Below are 22677 nucleotides of genomic sequence, written 5' to 3' on the forward strand. Positions count from 1 at the left end.
TTTAGTTATTTTTTTCAATTTTGGGTAATATACATCACCCATTGTGAGTGCTCTTAGCTATACCAATGAACATGTATATGTAATGAAAGGAATCACGAGGCTCCATTTAAAAACTAATTGGTGATTAGTGGAGTTACTCATTGTCACAACCCGAGCCCTAGGTTGTGGCAGAGTTGTAATATCCATAACTTTGGTGGTCAAAGGTCAAACTTTGAGTCTCGGTGAAAAATAGTCTTTATAAATGATCATTTAATTTATATTAAATATTACTATAATTATAAGTTAAAACAATGGAATAAGTCCTATAATTATATATGAAAATATTACGGATAAAAGTAGAATCATTTATCTTAATACATAGAACAATAATATCCCCACAGTTATGTAGTCACCAAACAGTTAAATTTAATAAGTCATAAAACACCAAAATAATACTTAGCATCCACCATTCATCATTTCTAACTATTACATAGCTAACTTAGATAAACAGACCGATAGGTTCCAAATTAAATACATACAAAGTTCAAAAGATAGGACTAAGGTGCTAAACACATTAGCTTCAGAGATAATTCACCTTATCCACAATTTGTGTCATTAAGATTCTGGAATGGGAGAGATATAGGGGGTGAGCTTATAAAGCCCAGTATGAAAGCAACTAATAACATAAGACTCAAAAGTTAAATAAAAAAACCCCTGCATGGTTAGCTTTTCAAAACAAAACATACATCATCATGTATAAACCAAAAATAGAGAGAACCCATAAATAATCATAAGAGCATAGCTACAAGTGCACATCACACCGTCCATTAGACCCCTAGTTCCCGTTACCCACCATAGAAAATCCGACATCCTAAACTGGGTAGCTGGACCTGATAACCACCACAAGGGGAGGCTAGGAACACTTCCAGTATACAGATGCTAGGTCTTTACACCTACAGGTGAGTGGACACCTGATCTACCTATGATGACACAGAGACTAGGTCGTGAAACAACAGCATGCACCAATCATAATCACTATGACTCTCATCGGTATAACCAAATGCAGGTAAACATGAAAAGAAAGAAACATATTCTCTTTTTATTTTAGAAAATTGGGCAACATAACAGTTGCATTTGTATAAAATCCAAAAATCATATCCTGCATAATTAAGTGAATAAAATAATATATTTGGCACTCAGTGCCCTCAAAACATAACTGAAAACATGCAGATTAAGTTTTCCATTTTTCAAACATTTTATAAATATCAAAATTAGAATATGTTAATGCAATTCAATAAGAGTACAACAAGTCCAATAGTCAAGTTGAGTCCCTACCTCTTAAGAATTTTCAGTCCGAGCCCAACTGACCTCCGGTGTCGCCGGAAAATGCTTCCAAAGGGCGGAGATACCCAAAATTTCGCCGGAGAAAAACGGTGAGTTGACTGAAATGACTTAGTGGGCGACGCTCCTCCCTTCACGCTGGTTCCAACGGTGCCACCCACTCACCGAACGGGGGTCTGGGTTCGCCGGAAAGTGCGGTCAAAGTTTTGACGACGAAACTTTGACTGCTCCGTTCGTGTTCGTCTTAACTCCGATGGCCCTGAGATTTTGGGGATGGGGTTGTCACCAGCCACTGGTGCTCCAGCTCTGGCGCGTGGCGGCAAAAGGGAACTCCGGCCAAGGCTTTGTGATACCCCGACGTGGGTTATTGCAGAGAGAAAAAGTAGAAGAAGAAGAAGGAGAGGTGCTCGGGAAGAAAAAGGAAAAGGAAAGAAAAAGAAAAGAAAGAAAAGAAAAAAAAAAGATCTGACCAATATTCAAATAAGTGGGTCCCACCACTTAAAAAAATTATTATTATTATTTATTTTTGAGTCTTCACATTCTTCATTCCTTAAAGAAATTTCGTCCCGAATTTTTTTTCAAAGAACAACCTCAAGCTAAAAATTAAACAAATGAGGATACTTCTCATACATCTCTGACTCTAACTCCCAAGTATCCTCATCTTCTCTATGGTTCCGCCATAAGACCTTGACTACTGGAATCTTCCTATTCCTTAGCACTTTTAACTCTCTCGCCAAGATTCTGATAGGTTGCTCTTCATATGTCACGTTCTCTTGAAGAGGGATAGTCTCTTACTCAATGATGTGTGATGGGTCGGGAGTATACTTCCTCAGCATCGACACATGGAACACATTATGAACGTGCCCCAACTGCGCTGGTAAGTTCAATCGGTAAGCAACCTCCCTAACCCTCTCAATAACCTCGAAAGGTCCAATATACCTCGGGGCTAGCTTACCTTTCACTCCAAATCTCGTCACACCATGCATAGGAGTAACTTTCAAGAAGACATAGTCACCAACCTCAAACTCAACTTCTCATCGGAGGAGATCGACATAACTCTTCTGAAAATTTTGAACAACCTTAAGTCTCTCTTGGAAAAAAAAATACTTTTATCTTCCTAGTAGTACTGGCAATTTGAGATCCAATTGTGACATGCTAATCTGGTCCTGCCCAACACAAAGGTGATCTGCATGGTCTCCCATATAAGGCATCATAAGGAGTCATGCCTATACTGGCTTATATTGCATCGTGCCAATGTTGGTATTACGCCATGGGACATGTAAAAGCGGCCTAAGAGTGTCGTACATAATATTAGCGCACAGGGCGCGAATTGGCCACTGGTAGCCAAGAACAACGGGATAACGGAGGGAGCAACCTGAGGGCGCTAGCCCTAGTTACCATTTGTGAATTGTACATGTTATGAATGATATGCCTAGTATGTGGAATACTTGACTATATTGATTAGCTACATAGCTGAGATTGTGCAATGCATTATGAGATATTGATTTGTCCGCTAATTGTTTATGCTCTGTTGTTGTTGTGTTTTCTTGCTGGGCCTTGGCTCACGGGTGCTACGTGGTGCAGGTAAAGGCAAGGGCAAGTTGGACCAAGCCTGAGGTGGAGAGCTCTGAGGTGAAGTGTACATAGCCAGCCACACGACCATCATGGTCGAGGAGTGGACCAAGACAAGGATTACCTAACTGCTTATTTTGCCTTAGTATGGCTGGTTGTTGCATCTGAGTCTTATGACTTTTGTAAACGATCTTTAAACTTGTATTTTTTGGATCCCGTGTAAACACATAACGTTCGTAAATAAAAGTGTGGCTTTTGAGACCAAAACGCTTTTAACCCTAGTTCCTTTGCAGCTTCTGTAACACGATTTTAATTAAATGACTTGATTAACAAGTCTGACACTTTATAAACACACATTGTAATGGTCTTGGCTATCCAGGGCGTTACAATATCACTATTTGGATTTCAAGTGTCTTTTTGCATTATGCGAATCTCGTGTGGCTTGGCTCACTCTTTTTGGATCGGTGTGGATCGAATGCCCGCAAATGAATTGGCTCATGGTACCATGGCAAGTATCATGAGGCTCCATCTAAAAACAGATTGATGATTAGTGGAGTTACCCATGTTCTTATTAATAACTCAATATTCTTACACTTATTCTATGTGGGATACCATACTTCAATATGTAAATATAGAATAAGTTATCTAGGGTACTTTAAAACCTTATTATTCGATATGGCCGGGCTCGATTAATTGGTTATAGTGAGAATCTTCGCTACGTACATCATATTATATAATTATATATAAACGCAAAAAATTATGAATAATTTAGAGTACCGAAATCTAGATTCAAATAGTCTTTTGCATGTTTGAATTACAACTGATCTATGTACCAAAATTAGAATTTCTTGAAGTTTGAAATTTTGTTTCCGACATCCTAAATTATCTAAAATTTCTTAAAAATTTGTTGGTTGTCCTAAATAATTATAATATATATAAAACCATATAAAAAATTTTGAATTACAATTGATATATGTACTAAAAATAGAAAGAAAAAAAACATAACAATGCCTAACAAAAATACCACAGTTGCTCTTTATATATATACATGCTATTAATGATAAATTTTAGGGTTTATACATTTTTAGACCCTGTATTTTTTTTATTATCTGTTTGGATCCTGTGTTTTGATAAATTATTTTTTGGACTCTATGTTTTGTAAAATGGTTAAAATAGAACTCTAAACTCAATTTTGATGAAGAAAAAATTAAATATAACAACACAGTTTTTAAGCAGAATGATTTTATTTTTATTCTGAATTGTTAATTTGGTAAATTATTTGTGATTTTAGTTGATAAAATATTGACTAAAATCGAGTTTAGGGTTCAATTTTAACCATTTTACAAAACATAGGATCCAAAAAATAATTTATCAAAACACAGAATCCAAACAGATAATGAAAAAAAACACAAGATACAAAAATATATAAACCCTAAATTTTAATATAGATCAAAGGATGTATTCAATTTAATTTACAACTGTTGAATTGATTTGACGAGTACATTAATTAATTATTGAAAGTACATTAAACCAATAACTCAGAGTAGTACAGAAGGAAACCTATAATACACAACAAAATACATTCTATTTTCTTTTATAAAAAGAAAAAAGACACAATCAACTGCCATGAGATAATAACTGATGATTTTTTTTTAAAACACAATAAACTTTTGAGGAATCAATTAACACTACTCCTAACTGGCTGGCTAGCTAGCTAGGTAGAACCAGTGAGAGTTATCCTTGATAATAAGCATCTACTGTTTGATTGGTGGGAAAGGTATATATACATATTGACAGGTAGAATATATATCTTATCCTAAAATATATATATGTTGATTTCTATTGGGAACTTTTTCTATGTCTAGTGTATGTCTGACTAAAGCAAACAATTGCCAACTTGCAAATATTACTACTATATCTTTATATAACTCTCCTTCCTTAACCGTACCTTGCTCCATCACAACAAAAGTAACACCACATCACCTATCTACCTCATCTTCATATAAATATATATATATAAAAGATAAAAATTTCAATAGGGCTTCAGTATAAATTTTATCGGTGGGGCTCTTAGTATTCTCAATCCGTGAACAGTTTTCAACGTAATTTTTTTTATGACCATGTATGTTGTAGCTATTTAGAGCAACCTGCAAATTTTCAAAATTTTTTGAAAAGTTTACAGTACCGAAGACTAAGTTAAAACATATTGTTACACATGTGACTAATTTTTTTTATGCGCGTGGAAAAAAAATGTTTGAACCTAGTTTTCGGTACTGTAAACTATTCAGAATTTTCTGAAAATTTACAGGATGCTCTAAACAACTACAATATACACGGTCATAAAAAAATCGTGTCAAAAACTGTTCACGGGTCGAGAACACTGAAGAGCCCCATCGATAGGGCTTAAAATGAAGCTCCCTATATAAGAATTGTCATATATATATATATATAGAAAATTCTGAAAAGTTTACAGTACCAAAAACTAAGTTGAAACATGTTGTTGCATACGTGACTAATTTTTTTTATGAGCGTGGAAAAAAAATGTTTGAACTTAGTTTTCGGTACTGTAAACTATTCGGAATTTTCTGAAAATTTGCAGGATGCTCTAAACAACTACAATATACACGGTCATAAAAAAATCGTGTCAAAAACTGTTCACGGGTTGAGAACACCGAAGAGTCCCACCGATAGAGCTTAAAATGAAGCTCCTATATAAGAATTGTCATATATATATATACATATATAGTAAATGGTGGCAAAAATACCCAATATTTTTAAATGTTGCACTTTTATACCTATTTTTTTGCGATAAATATACTCAATATCTTCAAAATGTTACACTAGTATACCCAAACGTTTTTTTGTCGGTAAATATACCTAATGTTTTTAAAATATTGCACTTTTATGATTATTTTTAAAAATTATTTTGAGAAATAATAAGAAAATATAGGATTTTAGTTATTTTTTCAATTTTAAAATAATAAAAAATAGGTAAAAATTGTAATATTTTAAAAATATTGAGTATATATTTACAGCAAAAATAAAATTTAAGTATAAAAGTACAATATTTTAAAGACATGAGTATATTTACCCGACAAACAAAAAATTTGGTATAAAAGTACAATTTTTTTAAAACATAAAGTATTTTAACCCTCATTTACTTTATATATATATATGAGATCATTATTGTTCTACTATACTACCACTACTACAAATAAGTTGTTCATACCTGCTATCTAGCTTTAGAGTTACGTAACATAATAGCCAAATACATATATATATATATCGATATATACATATATGTGTATATAGCTTATCAACTTATCCATTTACGTACAAATTTTGATATGTTCTTGAACCAATCTCATCTCGTACCATTTATACTATACTATACTAGCTAGTATATATTCAACTAAAAAAGTTCTCCAAAGGTGTAAGATCAGACAAAGACATCATCCCTATCCATTTTATTTTATTTTTTTTCCTGTAATATTGTAATTTCTATAAAAAAAAAAGTTTATATATTGATCGTTAAACACATTAATCTATATGAATATATTGAATATATGTTTTGGATTTTGCCACATTAGTATATTAATTCTGTTTAATGATCTGTTTTATGCTAAAGTTTCAAAAAAAAATATTCGCAAATTTAGAGCACTCCTAATGGGTGTTTTACTCTATACCTAATAAAACACTTCATCAAAACTTAACTTTTTCTATTTTACTTTACAATTTTACATTACACTATATATCAATTTCTCTATATTTTCTTTTACATAATTTAAATATTATATTTACAATTATTATTTAATAGTTAAAGTCAAAGAATAAAATTAAAAAAGAAAAAAATAATAAAAAATTAGCTAATGGGAGAGAGAAAGGAAAAATGATAAAAAAAATATATTAAAAATGTTTACATATTAATTGAAGCTTAGCTATATTTAGTGTAGAAATCATTAGTTTCAGCACAAAGCTATTATAGATAAATATTTAAAGGAGTCAATGGAGACAATAATAAGCTTTTTAGCTATATTTTTGTCCTTTTGGACTAATTTAGAGCAACCATTGAGACTGCTCTTACAAAGATGAAATAGATATAATATTGTTAGGTCTATTTCTTAAATGCATATTTTTTTAGCTTTTTTTACAGTTCTTGATTTTTTCTTTTAAAAAATCAGTACTTAAATTTTTAAAAATACGATTTTCAAAATTTCATAATTACAAAAATACGATTTTAGAAAAAAACATTTAAAAAACAACTTAAAAATAATTCACGGCATCAACTCAAAATAAATTTTTAAAAAAATATAAGAAAAGCAATATATATATCAAACAACTAAACAATCAACAAGAAAAAAAATCTAAAAACAACTTGGAAAAAAAAGACAAAATCATAAAAAAATTCTTAAAACCCTAAAATTGAAGAAAAAAAATATTTAACCGTAAAAATGTAATTTTTTATCAAAATTAAGTAAATTATGAAAAAATCTCTATTATTCTAAATAACAGTACCAGCAGAGATATTTATTTTTCTTCAAATAGAAGTTTATGAGATTAAGACATATCAATGATTTTTATACTAAAATATACACGAGAGTTACAGATTTGCTAATATGCTCTACCAATTTGGAATATTAATCAGTAATGCATTAACCAATTAAATTATCTCTATATATCCATATAAAATCTTTCAATAAATATTTATATTATATGTCAACATCTGCATAATGAATGAGTAGTACGTCTAGATATGGATGAATAATATATATTTTAACTAGAAAATATAACCGCGCTCCGCGCAGTCTTTTGTAATTATTAAAACATATATATTTTAAAATATTTTTTGGGAGACTGTGGGGTGGTGATTCATTTTGACCATACTCGTACAACATGTTCTTTATATAGACACGTGAAGACATCTTGACCATAATTTTTTATTTCATGATGGTGTTCACTGTTATTGTATAACGAACCTCCTGTAGATTTTTGAAAAATTCAGACAAATTTTAAAGTACTGAAAACAAAGTTCAAAAAGCTTGTTGTACATTTACTTTTATTTATTATTATTATACGCTTTGTGTAGTTCTTTTTATAAAAAGTCTAAATTATGTATAAGAAAATTTATATTTTGTGTAAGATTTATTTTGGCCAATTACCTATTTGAAGTCTTTATTTTTAAAAATTAATTTTTAGATCTCGTGTTTTGTCAAAATAATAAAAATTGGAATTGATAGATTGATTATTTGAACACTGTATTTTTGTTCATTACCCGTTTTGACCCTATGTTTTTTAAAATGAACCTTTGGACCATGTATTTATTTAAAATGTTCAAACTTCTTATGAAAATTAAATTATATATTTATGTAATTTTTGTTTTCTGTATTGATTATTTGAACACTGTATTTTTGTTCATTACCCGTTTTGACCCTATGTTTTTTAAAATGAACCTTTGGACCATGTATTTATTTAAAATGTTCAAACTTCTTATGAAAATTAAATTATATATTTATGTAATTTTTGTTTTCTGTAAGGATTCACACTATTTTGAACCTTGTATTTTAGTCGATCACCCATTAGAACTTTTATTTTTACAAATTAACTTGTAGACCTCAAGTTTTGTCAAAATATTAAAATAGAAATAGATAAATCTATTATTTGAACACTATATTTTGGCCGATTACTCATTTTGATTGTTTATTTTTAAAAATTAACCCGTGGATCATATATTTATTCAAAAGGTTAAAAATTATTTATAAAAAGTAAATTATATAAATATATATAATTTATGTTTTCTATAAAGGTTCACACCATTTTGAACCTTGTATTTTAGTTGTTTACCAATTTTGACCATTAATTTTTTTAAATTAACTTGTGGACTTTGTGTTTTGTCAAAAATTAAAAAATAGGAATGTAAAGATAGATTATTTGAACCACGTATAATTTGGTTGATTACCCGTTTGAATATTTTATTGTTAAAAGTTAATATTTGAATCCTGTATTTTGTCAAAAAGTTAAAATATAAATAGATAGATTTTATTATTATTATTATTATTATTATATGTAGATATTTTTATCTATTATAATTTTTATTAAAATAAAAATGAGAAAAAAGAGAACACAAAATAGATAAAAAAATTCCTTAATAAATTAATAGCTATAAATTAAAAAAGTAATATAAAAAATGAGAAAAAAATATTGTTTACTTATATTTATAATTTAATTAAATAGTTGTTGTAATGAAATATCTAATCAAATTTAAATTCAAAATATACATCGTTGAAATAAATCAAATTTAAATTAAATTATACATGTTGTTAATATATATTTTTGTAAAACTATTACATTTAAATTAAAAAAACATAAATAATTTAAATAAACATTTATTATTTTTGTTGTTGTGCATTATTTTATTTTTAGTAATATTATTTTTCATTCATAATATGTTCCTTATTTCTAAAAATAATTTTTCGTGTTTCACATCAACATTCGCATCTTTTGTTGCTGCGGGAATGCTCACTAAAATTACAAGCTATAAAATATTTATTTATTATAGTGAAAACAAATCACAAATCCAAATAATGTCATTAGTAATATCTTATTTTCACAAGCTTAGTAAAATATCAAATAAGAGAAAAATACAATTATAAATATTGATGATAATAATTATAATATTTTGTAAAACTATTCACTTTTGAATAAAAAACATAATTATAATATAATCAGAAAAATAAATATATAGAGAACCGAAAATTATTATGTAATTTTTAATTAATTTTTTTTAGTATTTTTCAATGATTAAGTAGTTAAGATATTTAAGAAAATTAAATTTTTAATTAAATTATGTTATACCCAGATTTCGAGCCATAACAAATATGACCTCGAAAGCTGAGTTCGCATTAAATGGTCTCGTGAGGGTTGGGGTATGCTCTACGATTGTGAATCGGAGCCTGCAAAGTATGATACAGACCTCGATTGTACTGACCTCGAAATGAACTCGATCTCGAAAGATAGCTCTGAGAGCCCCTCATCTTCAGGAACAACTTCGGAGCAGGGGTCTTGAGCTAGATATGCTACCTCGAAAGCGATGTTAGCTTGGGAAATGTCAGTGGCTCGCACAATGACATGAAACCTTAGATGCTGAAGCCTTGGAGATACACTATGATTACTTTGAATATCTACAAGTATTGTAGATATAGGATGTAATCCTCATTTATTGATGTAAATCCCCAAGAATCGTGGGATATTGTTTAGTCAGTTGTGTGTTTCCTGATCTTTGGGAAACGTTTCCTTGTATATCTGATTATTGGCATTTAAGGCCATTTATTTTTATTCACAAAAGAGTAACTACCCAAAATATGTGGGATAGTATTCTGCATCCTTCTCTATAAATAGAGAAGTCATGCACCATTGTAAATGACCGAATTTCTGATTCTTGAGAGAAAACTCTGGAGAATTCATGCTAAAGAATTGTTCAGAGATAATCTTGAGATTAATAACAGAGACTCGTGGACTAGGCAGATTTAACTGCTGAACCACGTAAAAACCGTGTGTCTGATTCGTTTATTTGTTTTAGCCATTGTCTTTAATTGTTTACGTGCTCTCTTCTTTTATTTGTTGACGAAAAACGGCGTCAACAAATTAATATGTATATATATTAATATTTTTAATTGTTAAGATATTTTAGAAAATAAAAAATGAATAAAAATTAGATTAAATGAGAAAATAGAAAGAGTGTTTTGAATAAATTTTAGAGTCTCACGTAATCTCATCGAAACTTTCATTTATATATATAGATATATATATAGATATAGATATAAACATATAGATTTAATATTTACTGAATTACATAGCGAAAAGAAAAATTGAAAATTTGGTACGTGGGTTCTTTAAAATTCATATATACAGTGTAAATCGATATACTCAGAGTTTACTTTCTTTAGTGAAAATAATAATAATTAGAATTTTAAATAAAAATGGCAGCATCAAACGATTCAACACCCGAAAATAAATTTTAATTCTCATTAATATTCAGGTATTATATGTTCTTATCAATATCAAGGTAGTTCTCTTTCTAAGGAAGAGAACTGCCTGCAAAAGCAACATATTATTTTGTAACGGCATACTTTTATGGGTTAAAACTGAAAAAATTAATAAAATATTAAAGAAAAAAATTTTAGATACTTTAGATTGTAAAATGTTAATTATAAAATGATATAATAATATAATAAAATCTAATTGTGATAACTGTTTAGTTAAACCATATGTGACCATTCTCATTGATATCTCTTTCATGCTATTATTATTGGATAACTACTGTTACGTATGATTATATTATAATCAATGTATTTATAAGTATGTGTATTAATTTGATTAATTCTGTTACATTTGTTGAAGGGTTGATGTACGTATATATGTATGTATATTTTTTTTTTGACACAATATAAAATTCTCACAAAATAGTAAAAATAGATTGTAAAAAATATAGGATGCCACCTTCTCATTTATATATAGATATAGATATAAATATTTTGTAAAACTATTCACTTTGTGTTGACGCCGTTTTTCGTCAAACAGTGAAAGAAGAGCACGTAAACAATAACTGAAAATGGCCAATTGAAATAAAACAATGTAAACACACGATTTTTACGTGGTTCAGCAGTTAAATCTGCCTAGTCCACGAGTCTCTGTTATTAATCTCAAGATTATCTCTAGGAATTCTTCAAGAATGAATTCTCCAGAGTTTTCTCTCAAGGATCAGAATATCGGTCCTTTACAATGGTGCATGGCCTCTCTATTTATAGAGAAGGCTAAAGAATACTATCCCACATATTTTGGGTAGTTACTCTTTTTTTATAAATAAAATTAATGACTTTAAATGCCTATAATCAGATATAAAAGGAAACGTCCCCTGAAGACCAGGAGACGTATAATACCAAATAATATCCCACGATTCTAGGGGATTTACAATAATAAATGAGGATTACATCTCATATTTATAACACTTGCAGATATTCAAGGTGGTTATCGCGTATCTCTAAGGTTTTAGCCTCCCAGGTTTCCAGTCATCTATCGAGCTAGGAATATCTCCCGAGGCCACACGGCTTTCGAGATCGTACGTGCGTCGAGCTCGGGACCCCTGATCCGAAGTCGTCCCTGAAGATGAGTGTGTTCCCAGAGCTATCTTCCGAGATCATGAATACTTCGAGGTCACCATACTCGAGGTCGTCTATATCCTGCAAGCTCGACATACAATCCTGGAGCATGTTTCCAACCTTATGAGTCCACTGATTTGCGAATCCAACTTTCGAGGTCATAATTAACATAGCTCGAAATCTGGGTATAACACTTTGGAATAAAAAAACATAATTATAATATAATAAGAAAAATAGATATATAGATAATCGAAAATTATTACGTAATTTTTAATTAATTTTTTTTAGTATTTTTCAATAAATCAGTAGTTAAGATATTTAAACTAAATAAATTTTTAATCAAATTAATATGTATATATATTGATATTTTTAATTGTTAAGATATTTTAGAAAATAAAAAATGAATAAAAAATTTAGATTAAATGAGAAAATAGAAAGAGTGATTTGAAGAGATTTTAAAGTGCCACATAATATCCTTGAAGCTCTCATTTATATATATATATATATAGATATTTTCAATTGTTAAGATATTTTAGAAAATAGAAAATGAATAAAAAATTTAGATTAAATGAGAAAATAGATAGAGTGATTTGAAGAGATTTTAGAGTGCCACATAATATTCTTGAAGCTCTGATTTATATATATATATAAATTATGTGCAAGAGAGTAATAATGTAATATTAATTAATTGTATGCATGTGTAAAAGGCTCTCAATAAATATATATATATATATGATTTAGTTAAGAGTGTTGTAAAGGGAATTATTACTAACCAATAATCCAATAATCACTTACTACGACATATCGTTACTAGTGTAATTTAGTATTGGATCTCATATATTTTAATTTTAATTTAAATGATTATATATAGAAACTAATATTAAATTACATAATTTTTTATAGGGTCTTTTGGCAAAATGACTTATTTTTTTAAAGTCATTTTGCACTTTAGCCTAGTTTTAATAATTATTTGTAAAATAGTCTCTCATAATTTAGACAGCTAGTCGAAAATTTAGATAGATGGTCGAAAAATTCAAACAGCCGGTCGAAAATTTTAGAAGGCTGGTCGAAAAATTTAGACAACTAATTGAATTTTAAATAAATGTCATTTTGCAAAAAATTATCAAAAGTAAATCAGAGTACAAAATTACTTTAAAAAAATAGGTAATTTTCACAAATTTCTCTTCTTCAACGTAGATGTCCGGTAGCAATACTATTACTATTTAGTTAATTATCAATTAATATTAATCATCACGAGTTAGTTCTACAATTGGCCATGGGAAGTAGTATGTGTTCGCCATATCTTAAAAAGTAATATATTTCTAATATATAATATGTCTTAATGCTAAACTTAATGTATCATAGGAATATTATATAGATTAATATATATCTAACTAGCTATAATACTAGATATTCAAATATAGTAACCCTATAGCTATGTACACACTAAAAAATAGATATTTATATCTAGTAACCCTATAGCTATGTACACACTAAAAAATAGATATTTATATCTAGCTGTGTGGATATATGGGACCACCACACGACTCACTCCTATATCCATTAACAGAACTTTTTAGGATATGGACATCCCATTTAATTAATTAATAAATGTTGTTATTTGATATTTTAAGTTGTTTAGTAACATAGATATTTTATGGTAGATAGTGATACCATATAATACTTATTAAATTCAAATGTGTCAGATTTAATATTGAATTGCACCAATAGCGATATGCCACATTATTATGGTGTTGGGCACCAGTCGTGTCCCTTAGCAAATCTCTTTAATTAACGAGTGTTGTTATGTGTCCAACACCACACGAGGTAACACATTATGTTTGGTTAGTGATGATATACTTATTAAATTCAAATGTATAGGACCCGATATTATATTACATTAACAACGATATACCACCTCTTGTGGGATTCGGCACCAATAATGACCCTTACCAATTTTCTTAATTAATAAATACACATATCAAAAAAATAAATAACTTTTTTAAAAAAAAAAAAAAAAAAAACCTAGTCAAGAGTGCTTGTTATAAGTAAGTTGTACTAGCTAGTAGTACTATATATAGAGAGCATGAGTTGTACTCAAAATACTTGCCCTTTTCTACACTACTAAGCATTAAGCATTAAGCAAAAGCAATATACAGTAGTTTTCTTTCAGAACAAAAATGGAGTCAAACCGTAAGCGCAGGGGTTTCATGAAGGGTAAGCTGATGCCATTCTACCGAGCCTCAAAGCCTTCGAGTAATAATAATAATTCCATGCAATACATGACGATGAGCAGTAGTACTACTAAGGTCGTGAACAAGCCCAACCAGTCCTCTCCTTCGGCGGCCTCAGTAGGGTTTCTGGTGCACCAAGACTATCTCATCGCTCAGCCAAAGCCCAAAGTTTCTTTCGTTTTGCCGGCGGCTCATCATGACTACGGCGGCGGCGGCGGCCGTGACTCCTCGGTGGTGCAACGGGAAAGTCTCTACGGTGGTGTGACTGTTGACGAGGGTGTTGATTCGAAGGCTGCTAACTATATATCTATGGTTCAAGAACGATTCAAGCTTGAGCGAGTCAACTCGGAGAGAATGATCAAGTGCCAAGATAAGAGTTAACAAAATATTATATATATATATATATACATATCAAATTAAGATGATATATTTTGGTCTTTGGTATAATAAGTACTATTATGTTATATATATATATTATATTTAAGAAGTAGTTCATTTTCAATAGAGATCTAGAGAAAGATATCATGAGAAGGTGTTACTTTTGGTTCTTTTTTTTCTTATTTAGTTATAATTAATTAGTGCAAACCCATCCTCAAGTTGTTAAAAGTGTTGGATTGGAGCTATATATGAAAAGAATTTGTACTAATTATTAATTAATTTCCTTTTATATAATATCCATGCATGTTTTTTATATTTATATTATATATATGTATATATTTATCATATAAAACCCTACTACAAAATATGTCACATTACAATACGTACCCAACTTTAGTTTATTATTCTCTTGTATTTTCAATATATTGTGGAGTATATAGTATATAGTATATTTACTTTTCATGTATAAATATTTAATACACATACGTGTATGTATGAGAAAATTCAGATATCTTAAGGATAAGTTTAAAAAAATATCTTGAAAATGAAATGTCGACTTATTATACTTGTTGATTATGCATTCATGAAAATTAATTTGTACCTAAAATCAATATAATTATTATTAGTTTACCATAAACTAAATCTTATGATAATAATAGTGATGTGAATGTGACAGAAAGAACCAATAGAAAGCAATTAAAAAAAAAAGCCTAAAACGATTCCTTTCCCCCTTTTTTCAGCATATATAATAAAGAGTTCTTTCCCATACATGAAATTAAAAAAAAATATATATATATATATATATATATATAACTACAAATAAAGCTACTAAATACAATTTTTTATTCACACCAAATATTTTGTGTGATTAAATATCTTTTTAATAACAGCAAAAAATTACTTGTGACTAAAAAATCATACTTAATCACAAATTATCACTAATGTAGTTTTAGTCACAACCTATTATTTTTAGTGATAAAGTTTGTTGTAGCTAAAAATACATTTAATGACAACAAATTATAATTTTTGTAACTAATATTTTTAACCACGAATTTTTTATGATAACATAAATAAAAGAATTTTTTTTAATTATAAATTTTTTATTTTTAGTCACAAAATTTATTGCGTATAAAATTAAGATTTTGTGTAGTATAAACACACCAAGATCAGGTGGGAAACTTTAGAGAAAAGAAAAAGGGGAATTGGTACTTTAATAAAGCTGAATGATGTTTATTAGAGGTGAAATTGGTTATCAATCAACAGTACTAAAGAAATAAATAAAGGATTCCAAACATGACCAATGGCCATAGAGAATATATAATAATGGAAGAACCCTATGAGTATATGTTAAATAAAAAGACATAGAAAGATTAATGCCCCCATAGATTCGAACTAGCTTGCACAACTTTATTTCTGTTGAGAACCAAAATATGACTTTATTTTATCCAATAACATTGATTAGTAGGGGTCAAGAGGTTCATTGTTCCTCACTTTATATATTTTTTTTATTACTTAATAAAATAAAAATAAAAAACTTGTAGTTTAAGCCTAGTTGCCAGCTGCATATAATGCATGCTTGACATAATTGATACTCTATATGTTAGCTAGTCACACTAGCTAGGTTGATTATTGGGCATTTGGGTATCACAAATCCACAATATAGAAATTTATCATTATTTATATATGTTTCATGTTTTTTTTGTCTAATGATATATGTTGGTTTATATAGTTATTGTATGTTTAGTCTATATTAGACATATAGTTTGTATATATTCGTTTCACAATTCTAAGGGATTCACTTTAAGCCCTATTGGTAGAACTCTCAGTGTTTCTCGATCCGTAAACAGTTTTTGGCGCGACTTTTTTTTATGACAGTGTATATTGTAGCTATTTAGAGCGTCCTGCAAATTTTTAGAAAATTTGGAATAGTTTACAGTACCAAAGCCTAGGTTCAAACATATTATTTTCCACGCGCATAAAAAAAATTAGTCACGCATGCAACAATATGTTTGAACCTAGTTTTCGGTACTGTAAACTATTCAGAATTTTCTAAAAATTTTCCACATGCTCTAAATAGCTACAATATACAAGGTCATAAAAAAAAATCATACCACAAACTGTTCACGGGTTATAAACACTGAGAGCCCTACCGATAGGGCTTAAAGTGAAGCTCCTATAGGAGAATTTCTCTATATTCGTTATCTATATTTAGTTTAAAATAAAATTAAACTGCATTTTTATAACTCAAAATCATGAGGTCATCATAGACTATGTGCATAAGTTTATGTTCTATGCGAACTTATAGTCATAACGTAAGATCATTTGCAATACAAGATATAAATTTTGTGTTAAATTGGCACAAAAATGAATCAATGTTATATTTAAGTCAATATTTGCAACTTACTCTAATGCACAAGATGCAAATTATAATTATAAAAAGTCAATAATTCATTTAATACTTATTGATAATATACATAAAGTAATCTTTTTTTATTTTTTATTGTAAAAAAAGTAGTCAATAATTGTTAACAAATAAATTAGGGATAATATGGTAAATAAAAAAATGACATTAATTATTAAGCTAAATTTGGTCCATGCTTTGGCACAACTTTTAGGATGTGTCAAATTTAACACAGTTTTTAAAAAGAGGAGTATTGTGTTCCTTCTCTCATTTTCTTTGCGTCTCTCTTCCTGTAGATTTGAATAAGAAAGAGGAGAAGAAATTATGAGGAAGAAAAAACGAGAAAGAATATTGAAGCATTGATGGGACCTTAGATTTTAAGAAAGAAAATAGATAGAAAAAAATAGAGGAAAATATTTTTCACAAATTTTATAAGACTTTTTTTTAATATTTTCTTTTTATATATATATATATATTTATATTTATAATTGTTGCAAATTTAAAAAAAATTATACTACATTTAAGTTTTAATTTTTCTAAAAAAATAAATTAATTAATTTATTCATTCAATCCAAACATGAGAAAATATACATCCCAAGTTTGACCGAGATCGGATTTCCTTATTAAGCGAGTAGGGAATGAGACGTGAACGAGAGGGAGGGGTTCCCCCAGAAAGCGGGGATGAATGCTTGCATCCAGGGCGAGAGATGGACGAAAGTGGAACTGATTCTTATCTGGTTGTTCAAAGCCTGCCTTCACCCAATTCACTGATGTTATTGACCGCAATATATCAAATCAAATAACACTTGCGCTTGAGGGATTCAAAAAGGTACTGTTCTCCGATCGTTGATTGCATCCTTTTTCGATTTCCTGAAATGGCTCTTAGTATCGGCAATAGGTCTGAAAAAGTATCTAAAAATATCAAATTTAGATATTTGTATCCTGTCGAAGTAAGGAACCATGGCATATACTTCATTTCGATACTGATTGGGAAATTTCGTTGCTGTGTCAGAAGAAGGATAGCTATACTGATTTGGTATACTCTAAAGAAAACAATCAAATAGAAAGCCCCAATGAATTGGGATTTTCCTATTGGGCCAGGTCATTTCGGGGCAAGCTGATCATTTATGATGAAGAGGATGGGCTTCAACAGAAACATTTTTTTTGTTTTTTTTTATTTATATACGTATTATTAAGTAATAAGTATTTCACATTTACGATAAAATTTCTGAAGATTGATTCGCTGTTTATTATTCTGTACAAAAAGATCTTCGTTAATAATTCGTGGAAAGATACTGAACTTTGTATTTGAAAAATCTTTCAGTCGGGATCTCTGAAGACGAGATTCGGCATTTTTAAACCACGAAACCCCTGAAAGGATGCAATGAGACAAGTGAGTGGACTACTCTAGTCTATGAACTTGTTGAGGACCTCAGCGCCTCATTGCAGGAGGAAGGAACCGGAGCAACCACTGGAAGTATAATGGAGCTCTTTTTTTATTAGTTCTTTCGGTCATATCTTTAATAGCGGGTTGGTTACACCTACAACCGAAATGGAAACCGAGCGTTTCGTGGTTTAAAAATGGATTCGTTATCGAATCCCACGGGGAGGAGATTACCTTATCTGGATGGAGAGAAAGGAAGGAAGAAGCAACTTTTGATTAAAGGATTTACCGGAAATGTTGTTCTGATTAAAGATGGATCCGGACCTTTATTTATTGTTTTGAACAGTTTTTCACAAAAAAATTATCCCCCCAACCCCGAATAAAGGTTTGGCAAAGTTTTTCTCTTTTTATAGTAAAAATGTTCATTTTTGGAGAGCCAAGCACTCAAAAAACTTTGCTTTTCAGTTTACTAAAAAGAGTCATGCGCATTTATAATGTAGGCTCTAGGATCGGATTTCCTTATTAAGCGAGTAGGGAATGAGACGTGAACGAGAGGGAGGGGTTCCCCCAAAAAGCGGGGAGTTTGTGTAATGGAGGGGGTTCGGGGAAGAAGCTCCTGAATCAGCGCAGGGCCAAATCAGCTGCAGGAGAACTGTACTAACCTGCCGCCGGTCACTTGGGGGGGCGAGACATGACCGCGACTTCCCCGAATTTGAAGGAAGTCAATGCTATACAAAGTTTCATAAGGGGTGGGGTGTAATTTGTGGGGCAAACTGAAACATCTTAGTAGCCAGAGGAAAAGAAAGCAAAAGCGATTCCCGTAGTAGCGGCAAGCGAAATGGAATCATTCCCGGTGAGAATGTTGTCGTCAACGTATAAAAGAAGGATGAGGCAACGACTATGACGTCGACGAACAAACATGGAAGAATCCGCACATTTCGAAAATTCATAAGAATTCTTAGTCAAAGTAATAATTTAGTAAATGAGTCTTTTTCTTGGAGCGAGATTGAATACGTGAGAGAAAAAAAAAAATTTAGTCGATTTTTTTTTTAATCTCTATCCATGCAATCCCCTCGACACTAGAAGATATTTTCATATTTTTTTGTACATAATTCTTGATGCAATTTCGTATTTTTTGATCTTCTTGTGCTTAGTTTTTATAGGTCTATTCATGATACAGTTTTTTGCAATCCAATCGAGGGCAGTATACTTTTCCTTTAATTCTTCGATGGATCCAATCGATGGAAAGAAAGATTCATAGTATTAATTTTGCTATTATACCACTTAAAAAGAAATGCAAAATCGGGGGGCTTAATACGGAAAAGATCCATCCAGAATTCCTGGTACTCCTGGAGCTTATTGATGATAATGAGATAATGGATGAATCATTGATTAACATTGAATCGACGAATTGGACTCATTGATGTATTGTTTCATCGGAATCCAAATCACGATGTATGAGATAGAAAAATGAAGCGTAAATGGAGTTCCCAATGAAAGAGAGGGAGTGACTGAATGACCCAATGTATCAAGTGATACGTGAATTGCTCAACAGTGCTTCGCCACTACCGTAGCTGGCGGAAATAGCTTGTTGAAATTAATCTTAATATATAGGTTATCGTGCTGAACCGGGAAACCTACAGAAGTAAGAATGGGAAGAGGAAAAGGAAATCCAACGGGTACCTAGATCAATCAAAAGTTCGATTCTATCTGAACTATTCATTTTCAAATGACATCCATAATGTTCACAAATATTCATTTTTTATTTCAAAGATTTCTTATAATTTAATCCATAACAATTTTCACATTGAACCCTCCAATCACAAGAGACGTTAGAAGGACTCAACGTGATGAAACGACGTAAGTGATCAGAGAAACTGAACGCGTTCACGCAACCACTATAGGTAACATGATGTCACCTTACAGTGGTAGCCCAAAGCAGCCTCTTCCTGCATCATCAGCCTCTTCCTGCATCATCACCCGTATAATTCTTTTGGATTTTATTTTTTTTCTCTCTAAAAATTCAAACTCTAAACAACACCTAAAAGAAATATAGTGCTCCCATTTCAGACAGAGCACTTCATAAATCTCTTATATTTTATATTTAATAATTTATAATTAAGTAATTTTGTATGTAAACTTTATACCCACCATCCCCATTCTCTTCTCAATGTCAAAAAAAAAAAAGTATATCATCTCCTTTTTCTTAAACTTCCCACCCATTTAAGTTTATACTTTCTACCAAACATTGCCTTGCTTTTTAAACTTAATTGGTTTTCACATTGTCTCCTTATAGAGTAATGTTGAAACTGTATGGCCTCTGCACTCTTTTTACAACTCTCCGCTTCCAAATTTTATATACAAGTAAAACATTTATATAGGAATAGTTTTAGGACCAAATTAATTATATTCTAATTGAAAAGTTATATCTAAATAGAAATATTGCATACACAAAAATTTCCTAATAGTAAAAAATATTGATTTTAACAACAATAATAATAAAAATTTCTTAATAATTATTATTCAAAAAATATTTACTTAAAATTATTTTTCACATTGATTTATTCTTTAGACTTGTTACCACTTCATCATATATAGTTAATTTTATACATAATAAATAATGATCTGACACTTGACTGTATATATAATTATTCATATATAGAGGTATATTTCATTAACACGTGACTTAAAATATTTAAAACTAATTACAATTTAGATTGTATTTTTATTTATAATTGGCCCAAATTAAAACTATTTTTTTATAATAAAATAAGTGTTATTTTTAAATAGAGTATTATATAGGTTTTACTCTACATGTTTGTAATAGTACATCTCATGACCTTACAAAGAATGTTTTTTCATTAAATTACACAGTTACTTTTTAGCCATTTTTTAAAATATTTAATTGTATACCTAATATTTATTTATACTATATCTTCAGACATAAGTTATATATTTTTAAGCAAAGATACTGTAGAAAATATCATTATAATAATAAATAAAAGTTAACTAAATTTATTTATTGACTAACTAACTAAAAATGGCACTCATCAACATCAAGATATCCCAAGGAAGAAACTTGTACGAGTTTGTCAAAAAAAAAAAAAAAACATACCACACTTCTTCTAGTCAACGTAACCACAAAAAAATAGAAGAGTGTGCTGTATAAGCAGTGTAGGTTCTTGTACAAATGGGCCCATTTTGTAACAAAATTGGGCCAGAATGGGCCATGGCGGGTCACACAGCGCACACTCTGGCGCGAATCCCAAGAGTTCTGTATCGATCTTCTTCGGTCTCAGTCTCCATATCAGAGCAGTTTTTTTGACCTTATCTTATATCTTCGCTTAACTTTTATCCATTTTCATTTTTTTTTTCTTTCTGAAATCTAAAGTTCTCGATTTTACTTTCCCATACAATATGAGGAGCCAAGATCAGCATCAGCAGCACCACCACCAATCTAGGGTATTCTACGAGCTCAGCTCGATGATCTTTCATATCCTCAAGTCACCCCCTTTATCCAATCCCTTCGCCAACAGACAGGTGGGAACGACGTCGTTTTCTTCATCGTCATCATCCCGACAAGCATCGACGTTTTCACAAGTCTCTAGTCCAACAGCTTTCGCTTCTCTGTTTCTAGGGATTTCGTTGGCTCTGATGCTATTCGGATCGGTGACATTTGTGATTGGCTTCTTTCTAATGCCTCTGGTGATGGGTTTGGTCTTGCTTTTCTACGCCGTTGAGATTCTTTTCAATTTGTCCGAATTGGGTCGCTCCATTCTTTGCCCTGCTTCCTCTTGCCGAGATCTCCCTGGTCAGCTTCTTCTTCTTGTAAAAAAATTCTTGAATTTTTTTTTTCTGGATTTGATTGGTTCTGACAATTTGTTTCAATGTGTAGCGTGGAATTATTCGTGAAGAGAAATCGAAGGAAGTGATCCTTGTTGCTAAGGTTAGATCATGCACTTAAGGAATTAGATCAAACAGGTTATTAACACCATTGTGTTATTTGATATGTTTGTTTATTTATCAAGTTCTTTCTTCTCTACACCATGGTTTATGTAAACTTCACTTGGGTTTTTGTTATCTTTGTCTGTGAACTACTCTAGACGATGAAAGTTTCTTACTTTCACATAGTTGATCTTATAGAAGCTAATAGTGTTTAGTATCAACTTGTTGAGCTTATTATGTATTTAATAAATTCACTTTTGGCATTATTATCAATCTTCCATGTATGGA

General features: G+C 30.2%; 2 protein-coding genes across 2 annotated transcripts; both read left to right on the forward strand.

Annotated features, from left to right (window-relative positions):
• Window positions 1-14143: 14143 nt before the first annotated feature.
• On the forward strand, window positions 14144-14953 carry LOC133815794 (uncharacterized). Its single transcript, XM_062248591.1, has one exon. The coding sequence runs from the start codon at window positions 14228-14230 to the stop codon at window positions 14660-14662; it is 435 nt and encodes a 144-aa protein (XP_062104575.1). The 5' UTR covers window positions 14144-14227; the 3' UTR covers window positions 14663-14953.
• A 6783-nt stretch (window positions 14954-21736) lies between these two features.
• Window positions 21737-22655, forward strand: LOC133817049 (uncharacterized). The gene is made up of 2 exons (XM_062249434.1): window positions 21737-22255; window positions 22340-22655. Exons 1-2 carry the CDS (start codon window positions 21862-21864, stop codon window positions 22354-22356), a joined length of 411 nt encoding a protein of 136 aa, XP_062105418.1. The 5' UTR covers window positions 21737-21861; the 3' UTR covers window positions 22357-22655.
• Window positions 22656-22677: the final 22 nt, after the last annotated feature.

The sequence above is a fragment of the Humulus lupulus genome, chromosome 2 (genome assembly GCF_963169125.1).
Source record: "Humulus lupulus chromosome 2, drHumLupu1.1, whole genome shotgun sequence".
Taxonomy (NCBI): domain Eukaryota; kingdom Viridiplantae; phylum Streptophyta; class Magnoliopsida; order Rosales; family Cannabaceae; genus Humulus; species Humulus lupulus.

Coding starts and splice junctions, on each gene's coding strand:
- LOC133815794 (XM_062248591.1), top strand. CDS start 14,228: ATGGAGTCAAACCGTAAGCGCAGGGGTTTCATGAAGGGTAAGCTGATG.
- LOC133817049 (XM_062249434.1), top strand. CDS start 21,862: ATGAGGAGCCAAGATCAGCATCAGCAGCACCACCACCAATCTAGGGTA.